The sequence below is a fragment of the Rhagoletis pomonella genome, unplaced genomic scaffold (genome assembly GCF_013731165.1).
Source record: "Rhagoletis pomonella isolate Grant_MI unplaced genomic scaffold, Rhpom_1.0 Rhpom_scaffold_00012, whole genome shotgun sequence".
NCBI lineage: Eukaryota > Metazoa > Arthropoda > Insecta > Diptera > Tephritidae > Rhagoletis > Rhagoletis pomonella.
This window is the reverse complement of record NW_023458566.1, coordinates 21,914,312-21,924,068: the sequence shown is the minus strand read 5'-3', so window position 1 is coordinate 21,924,068 and position 9,757 is coordinate 21,914,312. Positions and strand designations below refer to the sequence as shown.

At 34.9% G+C, this 9,757-nt stretch overlaps 2 protein-coding genes across 4 annotated transcripts in view; one reads left to right on the top strand and one right to left on the bottom strand.

Moving 5' to 3' along the window:
• Positions 1-9,757, bottom strand: part of LOC118748101 (protein ECT2) — a 52,551-nt gene that overhangs the window by 38,827 nt on the left and 3,967 nt on the right. The gene's annotated exons all lie outside the window — the stretch shown is intronic.
• LOC118748102 lies at positions 7,980-8,571 on the top strand. Its single transcript, XM_036482408.1, has 2 exons — positions 7,980-8,184; positions 8,256-8,571. The coding sequence occupies exons 1-2, from the start codon at positions 8,031-8,033 to the stop codon at positions 8,537-8,539; spliced, it is 438 nt and encodes a 145-aa protein (XP_036338301.1). The 5' UTR covers positions 7,980-8,030; the 3' UTR covers positions 8,540-8,571.

Genomic DNA, 9,757 nt, shown 5'->3' with positions numbered 1-9,757 from the left:
CAAGGAATGAAACCGATTCAAAATAACGTTCCGGTTTGGGTTTCGGTTTTGCCAAGTGTTTCGGTTTCGGTTTTGGTTTCGTTCTTCAAAATTTATTTCGGTTTTGGTTTCGGTTTCGTTCCGGTTTCGGTTTTTCACAGAAATTTTGTTGATATTATTTAAATCACAATGTCTTAAACGTTGAGGAAAGAAAATCGAAAATTACAGTTCACTGATAATATCAACACTAGGTTCTTTCTCTAACAATCCGGACCGGATTTGGTAATTAGAGAATAAGAGAAACATTTTCTTTCAAAAATGGAACAAAGTTCAGAACTACGGAAACGCAAAAACCCACATTTCGTGCCCACAAGTCGAGAAACAGCTGATTCACGTTGTTCTTGTTTTTGTCACTTATACCATGTTCTGACCGACATCGGAAACATGTTTTCGTTGCTAAAACTGGTTTTCGACCTAAAACTTGTGTTTTCGTCCATATAAAATCTGTTAAACGAAAACCAGCTTTCGATGAAAACTACTTGAAAACTCACTTTCCACTCATTCCAATCGGTGTCTTCACTAGTTTTTTTCGATTATTTATCGAAGTGGAAGTCATATTTTATCATCTTTAATACGCCATTTCGGATTTATTGTTAATTGCCTGGCCAAAGCAAAATAAGAATGATAGTTAAAGGTTGTAAATGAAAAGAAAATGAAGGAAAAATGTTTTGGTTGTCGGTCAGAACATGGTATTAAATGCAAACACTTGGAAATTGAATTCTGGTTTCACAAGTTTGATTTTAAGTACATATGTAGATTAAAAATACATCAACAGGCCATTCACTTTTCCTTAAAAGCACCAAGTAAATGCAGGCAACATGTAAACACAATACAGCTGATATGCACTTTGACACTTTATCCATTTTTACTCGGAGAAAATTTCGGGCTATTTCGGGCAGGAAGAAGAATACACTTACGATCGAATACGCTCGAATTTTCGCTCTCTATTACCCATTTTGTTGAGTACAGGCATGATTTCTGGGCTATTTTGGGCACACGCGGGATCTCGCATTGCGTACGGGAAAGAAACTACTTAAATATAATTAATCGATTATCGATTCACAACAACAAAGTCATCAGCAGATTTTTGCGAAAAGTTACCTTGCCATACTTATTTACTACTTAACAAGAATTTTAGCAAAATGTTGCTGATTTTGGTTAAATAAATCATTTATTTCAAAGAAATTTTTATTTATTATTTTAGTAAATTTCTGGAAACCGATTGAAACCTGTGATTTAAATGGTTTCGGTATCGTTCCTTTTCAGGTCAAGATAACGGTTACGGTTTCGGTTTCGGTTTTGAAAAACGAAACGGTTTTAAACGGTTACGGTTTCGGTTTGGGTTTCGGTTTCATTCATTGGTTAAAACTGCTTTCTGAGATACTATTAGCATTATAGTTTTTTGTTTTTTTTTTCTTGTTGTTTTAGTATATAAAAAAGTAATATTGTTGTGGTATTGAAAAAAATTTATTTCGATCAAAAAACGTGTTTCCTATGTTTTTTCTGAGCTACGCTTTTTTTGGAAAAATACAGATCATATTCGTATTCAGCGGCCCAAATTAGGTAAAAAACTTCTTTTAAAATGTAATTTTCATTTCGTAAAATAGCGTTATTGATACGAGCAGTAGTTCTTCAAACGATGTATTTCAGTGTGCATAGATTAGGTTTGTTCCACACGAAACAAAACAGCCCAGAAAGCGTTCCTCACGCTAGAAAAATGGGAGGAAAAATAGAGAGCGAATACGTTCCACTTTTGGATCGTAAATGTCTTCTTCTTCTTGTGCACGAAACAGCCCGGACTTTTTTTCGGGCACAAATGTGCAAAAGGGCAATTTGAAATAACAGCTGTTGTTTAAATCCGAATGCAATTTTTATAAAAAAAAAGTGGAAAATATCACAGAATTTTCAGAAAATAGTGTTATTTGTTAATTTTACTAGCCATATAAGATAAATATACACATAAAATCATTGTTTAGAGCTGATATGTTGGTTCCGGGCACGAAATGTGGTTTTTTGCGTTCCTCAAGCTGATGCCAGATAAAACTTTGTAGCTTTGCGTGACATGAACGCCAAGAAAACAATGTTGTACCGCTTTTTTACTCATCAAAGTTGCTGTGGATTTTAATTATTTTGATTTAAAATTATCAGCAATGTAATTAAGTTTTATGTTTCTGCATGAAAACCCGAATTTGGACGAAACAAAATAAATATTAAACCGGCTGATTGTCAAAGCGCGCAAAAAGATGGGAGTTGACCATCTTTTCGCTTCGCGCTGCCGCTTCAACGATTTATGTGGCATGCTTTGTGCATTTTCATACAATTCATCTTATCTGTCAAAGCGAATCTGTCACGTAAAGCGAAGCAAAAGTTTTATGTGACATCAGCTTCACGCTCTGGGCACTTTGGCACGTGTTGGCACATTTTTGACACTTGTGAGAGAGTAACTTATTTTTACGCTCTAATTGCCGGAGCAACCCGAAAAGCGTGGGGAACGAAGCTAATATGAAAATGTTGTACAAAATTCCTCAGGCGCCGAACGCCGCCCCACCATTGTCGGCTGTTGGCTTTTAGAGATCTGCATTCGCATCCGCGGATCTGTAAAATTCCACATTCGCAACATCCCTAGTATGTACATACATATCGTAGGTGATACTGCAAAACTTTCTATGTCACCGTTCATCTTATCAGCCAAAGGTAGACAGTTTTGTCATTCGTTTATCAGATTGTAACGATATACAGATGCATTCCGGTGCACGTAAGAGACCATCGTTTTGCAGTATCACCGACGGTATGTACTCATCTGTAGATATGTACATATTTAATAAAACAATTTATCTCGAATTTTCCATTTTTTCTGTAAAATATTAAGTGGTTGGGTGCGCGAACAATATCTATTATTACATTTACCAATCACAGGAGTAGTTTACGATGGCGTTTTACAATTACAGCTTTCAACTTTTGTATGGAAGCTTATATAAACTTTTCATCTAAAATCACGCATTTTAAAATCGCATACAGAAGTTGTTTTGTCAAAACTTCTTAGATTCATACATATTGTGTATATATGTACCTATGCTTTTATGCACAGATGTGAATGCTTGTACCTGCAGTTTTCGTTATCATCATCCTCTGTTCTACACAACTTCCAAATAAAAACATCGCATTTCCTAGGCAAAAATTTACCTGTACGCAAGCAGAGTGCAACGCGAATCTAAAGCAGGTTTTGTGTATGAAATGCACTCCAAGAGATTGAGCAAAGAAGTTGCAAGAAAACAACAGGCCGACAATATCGAAGTTCACGCCAGCGTACATTCAGTACGAAGGCAGAATAAGTAGGTACATTCAAGAGGGGAAACACACAAAAACAATTCCGCAAAGCAACAACAATATGAGTCCCTAATTCCATGAGGTATGTGTATTTGCCATCCTGTCTGATCTCCAGCTTTTACACACAAAGTGCCAATGGTTTTTTGCCTTTTCGGTTCTCTGCCTGTTTTGTTTGCGATCCACATGTTGTGTTGCACATGACGGCGGTATTTTTTTTTTTTTTGTTGACGGCAGAAAAACATACCTTCAAGTAGATGCATATCGTCGGTTAAAGTACAAAACCGCGTATCGTGATTCTGCAAAACCGCGTAACTGACATTGGCTGCCAAAAATTGGATTTGCTCACACAAGCTCTTGGCTTAATCCTTATCCATTCGTCCTGAAATATACTAGGCAGATATGCGATTGCTTTATAAAAAAAAGAGAACCAACAACTTCACATACGCAGTTTTGCATTTTGCTGATACGCGGTTGTTCACTTTAAACGACGATATGTATGTAAATATGTATACAGATAGATACGCGTGCATTACAATAAGGCTCCCTGAAAATCACAATTGGTGTCCGCGAAGGACCAATTATCTTTACTCTTTTCACATCTGATTAAAAAGTTTAAAATTTTGATGAAATTTGCTTGAAATTTGGTGAATTTTTTATAAAACTTTTACAAGATTTAAAACTTTGAGTTACATGGTTTTCGTTGTGGTAGGTATAAGCTATGTTTTTGAAAAAATAAAAAATTGAAACTACATACATATCTGTGTTCGTATGGAAAAGTAGCTTATGTCGAAAGGCTGGCTTTAGTATAAATCGGCATTCGCAGCATACGATTGCGAATGACTTACGGGCGCTAAGCCGTTAAACAACTTTTAGCAAATAAACGTGCAAGAAATAGTTCCGATACTAGCAAATCAATATTCTTTTTAAGTCTCATCAAAAAATTCCTTGTCGTTTAAAAAATAAAGGGATTGCCGCATTATACTAAAGCCGGCCTTTCGACATAAGCTACTTTTCCATACGAACACAGATATGTATGTACATTAGGGCGGGTCAAATTTGTTGCATCAAAGGCACATCGCGATTATGGTTATTTGGGTCATTTCAAGCATTATTGCCCAAGAAACCATAGGTCTAAAATGAATTTCGAGCCAGCGATTTTTTCTATCTAGTCTTTTTTTTCAAAAAGTGGCTAACCTGTTGAAACAACTGTATTGAAAACTAGCCAAAATGTGAATCTGGGGGTTTTTGGGGTCGCTGAACATTTCAGGCTATTTAAAAATTGAAATTGAAATGAGAAAGTGAAATTTCTCTGATTTCACAATAATATTGTCGATTTTCGGAAAAAATGCGTTAAAATCCAAAAAAAAAAGTACGGCCTTCTGAAGGCCCTCAAAATAAAAAATTAATGCCAGAAATGGATTCCTTGACCCCAAAAACCCCCAGATTCACATTTTGGCTAGTTTTCAATACAGTTGTTTAAACAGGTGAGCCACTTTTTGAAAAAAAAAACTAGATAGAAAAAATCGCTGGCAGGAAAATCATTTTAGACCTATAGTTTCTTGGGCAAAAATGCTTTAAATTACCCAAATAATCATAATCGCGATGTGCCTCTGTTAATTTTTCTGTGCCCCTGACAATCGACCCGCCCTAATGTACATGCATATGTAAGTGGTCAAAATTTATAAAGTAATTATGTAATCTCGGAGGTGATTCCAAGGAAGGTTGAAAAAAATGGCGAAATAATAATAAAAACTGTATCAGTCATTAAGACAAATACATACATACATACATAAGTATAAGGATGTAGCACATAAAATATTCTTTTAAATAGCGAACTCAAAAACTTAGTTGAAGTGATTATTTTTAATTTATTTAGAGGCATTTAATCCACATATTTAGCAAAGAATTTTATGTACGCACAACGTCTCCAAACCATACTATGCTATGCTATGTCTGCTTAGGCTTAGTCAAACTTAGCATAGTATGGTTTGGAGGCGTCGATATGTACAACTTCAACGAACGTTAATTAAGGCCTTCATATAGATGTAGATTTATCTACAATAAAACCCCAATTTGCATTAAAAAAACGAGTGTGTTTTCATTCTTAAATAAAAAATTTTATCCATTGGAAAAAATCGGAACGTCCGAAGGGGAACGTCCGAACAACACGAGTGTCAAGTTAGCACTACACATTTTTGAAATTGGAAAAGCTAACTACAGCATTAATTGTAGTGTTTTTGTTTTAAATTTGTTGTGGAAAGAAAAAATTTGTAACTCGTTTTTTAAGAAAAAATGGTATGTAGTGCTAACTTGACACTATACACCTAGTCGAATGTGGGCTGTTCGTTAGATTACAAGAAATGAGGTGTCAAATGAAAGGGCTCCAGATGCTCAATAATATATTATTTTTTAGTAGGGTGGCAACCTGTTTAGTTGTCAATCGCAATCGGCGAAGCATCGCGCATACGAGGACGGCTAGTTTTAAATAAAATAAAATAAATTATGATGTCTTTAAATTTTATTTAAACCGAACAAGTGCAGAATACGTAAATTTCTCAAAAAATACAAAACAAAAAGTAGTGGGCTCTATAGAGGAATTCATACAGATTACAACAATATAATTTATTTTTGTGTTAAACAAAAACTAAGTTTTATTCAAGGTCAAAGGTCAAAAAAATAGATTTCTTCAAACTTACATATCTAATAAAAAAATTAAGAGATTTCAAGGATTTGCATGTCAATAGAAAAGTAATATAAATATCTCTTGTGACATACAAAAATATTGATATACAAAGGGCCTGTTCGCAGCAGCACTGATGAAAATTCGCAATACTGTTGCAACTTGCCAACTAATAAAACGTTGCTGGAAATTCACAACGAACGTGATACTTTAATAATTCGCGCAACAGCGCGGTTGTGATTGCATCTCGAACAAGCCCATACCTACAGCATATCATATATGAACGATCGATGGTATTTTTGGGCAGAACTTCTTTCTGCGTTGCACAGTGCTTTCGAAATTCAAAAGTGCGGACAAAATTTGAAGCAGCTAGGACTTACCGTTGATTTTTGAGAATTTTTTTTTGACAGTGGCAGCTATTTTCTTCCATCCGAAGTATGTTCGATGGTATGAAGAAAATGAGCAAGACCTTTAACAAAAAAAATTTACAAAAATCAACCTAAATCCCAGCTTCTTTAAGCTTGCACTCTATTATACTTAAATTGAATGGGCCTCCAAACTGCATACTCAAAATCTTTCTGTGAAATCTAATTAAAAAGTTCGAAATTTTTACATGGAGGTGAAGCTAATATGTACCAGCGTGTTAAAAAAAAAAATCTGTTTTATTCTATAGCTAATATTTTTCTACGTAAACTCCAATAGGTTTAAAGGCAGCATCCAACAAAGTGATGTTACTGTTGCATTTAACACCTCAAATTATGTTTAAAAATAAACGAAAAAATACATTTACATATTTATATCTTAAACATCCCTGTTAGAGGTTTTCTTTTCAAACATTTTGTAACGTTATTTACTAACCTTCAGACGTAAAATTCATTTGGTTTTATTTGGTTTCCTATTCTCTAACTACTTTTATACGTTCATAACTTTTCGCTTTTTATTACAATAATGTTGTGCTTGGGAGAAGGTCTCACTAGAAATGAATGTAAAGAGAGGGCTTAGGGTACAGGTCGTTACAGTGAACAGTTTTCGCTTTTCATGTGATCCCTTTAGTCAACTCAATGTCAAAAAAGGCCTATCTAGATACTTTATTTTCTTGGATTTTGGCTGCACTTTTGGAATTCGGCGTTGCCAGAACTTAATTTTTTATAAAACTTTGTAATTTTTTTATAAAGGCTTATTTTTTTCATAAACTTTACAGAAAAAATAAAACAGGTACATATGTATATATCAAAAATACCTATATATATTTTTAATACCATTCAAACGACATCAAAATGTAAAGTAGATTTTAGTGTAAAGAAAATGAAAAAACTGATACTATGCACTTCAATAACACCAGTTATTTTCTCCCCCTCAAAAAAATAATACCGTTATGATCATTGCTAAGACCCCAACCGACCCAATTAAAAATGTGTGGTAGCAGCATACAAATTCCTAAAACGAACCTGGTAGGTATGAGAACTTTCGTTATTCCAATTGCCCAAGGTGTGAACTACACCTTTTCCAATAGTACTTTCGAAAGTATCAGTTGGATTTTAGAAAGCATCAATTCGATTTTAGAAAGCGTCAATTCGATTTTAAAAGGTATCATATGGACTTTAGCATAGTCAAATGTTCTTTAGAAGATGTCAAAAATACTTTAGAATTATCAAATGTATTTTAGAAAGTAGCACTTAGATTTCAGAAAGCGTCAAATGTACTTTAGGTTAGTCAAATGTACTTCAGAAAGCAACAAATGTACTTTTGAAAACACCAAATGTTTTTTAGAAAAAATCAGATGAACTTTAGAAAGTGTCAAATGTACTTTCGAAAATATCAAAAGTACTTTCGACACTATCAAATCTACTTTCGACAATATCAAATCCACTTTAGAAAATATCTACTGTATGTAATATAATATAACCGAGTAACATTTAAAAAAAATGTAAAATGTAGAATAAATATTACGAGTATTTTAAATACTCACGTGTAGTCGTTAACAATGCAAGTTCAGGATAACTGCGCATTTTGCCTCGTCTCTATGAAGCGTCGAGCATTGAAAAGGTTACAGCCATTCAGACACCTATTTCATGCTGACTGTTTTGAAAATGTACCAACCGCAACAAGTTGTCCAATTTGTCGAAGCGATGTAACGGGTAAGCAATGCAAAGCAATTATTTTATTTAAAAAACTATTGCATTAATGAAAATGATTCAATTTCTTTCAGTTGCCGAATCAGTTGAGCGACGTGCCAACATAAAATACTCTGCTGAAGACAGGAAGCGAATTGTGGAGGCAGCCAATAAAGGGCTTGATTGGGTGCAGCTGGCGGAGTCTTTAAATGTAAAATATAAAACGGCTTACGTATGGGTATCTTCTGGCACTCCTCAAGCACTAAGGCGAGGCGGTACAAAAGAAAGAGCGCTGTCGGACAATGAAGTTGCAGTGATGGTCCAATGGATTGAGGAGGATGCCACTATGACACTCACAAAAATTCGTGAAAAAAATTAAACAAACGTTTAGAAAAGATGAGTGCATTTCCAGCGTGGGAAACTATTTACAAGGACAACTTTTTACGTTGAAGGGGATTCATAAGGAACCTCAATCAATGAATTCGCAGCTAAATAAGGAAAAGCGCCGCGAATACGTATGAACGTTGAATCAATATATTCAGGAAGGCAAGCAGATTTTATACATCGACGAGACAAATTTTAATTTATTTTGTCGGCGCTCACGAGGTCGCGCTAAGGTTGGAAAACGTGCGGTACAAGTTTTACCAGTGGCTAAAGGGCCAAACGTGCACCTTATTGGGGCCATTTCTGCGTCTGGTGTAGTCAAAATGACTACCAGAAGAGGATCCTTCAAGTCTGAGGACGCAAACGCTTGGCTCCGCTCCGTTTTAGATAGGTGGTGCGAAATGGGTAATCAGCTTACCGATGCCATTATTGTGTGCGACAACGCGCCATGCCATTCAAAGCTACACGAGGTATGTGCAGAGTCCACTTTATTGCGGCTTGGACCATACTCTCCTATGTTTAACCCCATAGAGATAATATGGGGAAAAATTAAGGCGAATGTAAAGTCAAATATACGGACTCCAGACGGGATTGGACCGGGTGTTATTGAGCAAAGGTTGCAGTATTTAGAGGGCCTAATAAAAGACGCTGCCGCCGCTGTTAATGGTGGAGATTGCGCTAGATCGGTGCAGCACAGTACGTCGTTCCACGCTGCTGTAATTTCGCTTGACAATATGCCAGTTGGACAGTGAAAACTGTTCGTTACATTAGATCTTTATTGTAATATAAAACTTCAATAAAAACATTACTACAACCTATATACATCTCTTAATCTTAAAAAAAAAATGTTAGGTGCAATATGAACAATTTAAAGGGAGACTTAGAATATGAATCTAAAGTACATTTGATATGTTCTAAAGTACATTTGATATCTTCGAAAGTTAATTTGATGTTGTCGAAAGTATATTTGATATTGTCGAAAGTATTTTTGATATTTTCGAAAGTACATTTGACACTTTCTAAAGTACATTTGATACTTTATAATGTACATTTGCTTGCTTCAAAAGTACATTTGATGTTTTCTAAAGTACTTTTGACTAATCTAAAGTTTATTTGACGCTTTCTAAGATTGAAATGATGCTTTCTAAAGTACATTTAATAAATCGACAGTACATATGACGCCTTCTAAACAACATTTGACTATTCTAAAATC

What these genes read in the sequence shown, in the direction of transcription:
- LOC118748102 (XM_036482408.1), top strand. Translation starts at nt 8,031, where the DNA reads ATGCAAGTTCAGGATAACTGCGCATTTTGCCTCGTCTCTATGAAGCGT. An exon ending in TTGTCGAAGCGATGTAACGG is followed by an intron (nt 8,185 to 8,255) that starts GTAAGCAATGCA and finishes AATTTCTTTCAG; the next exon opens with TTGCCGAATCAGTTGAGCGA.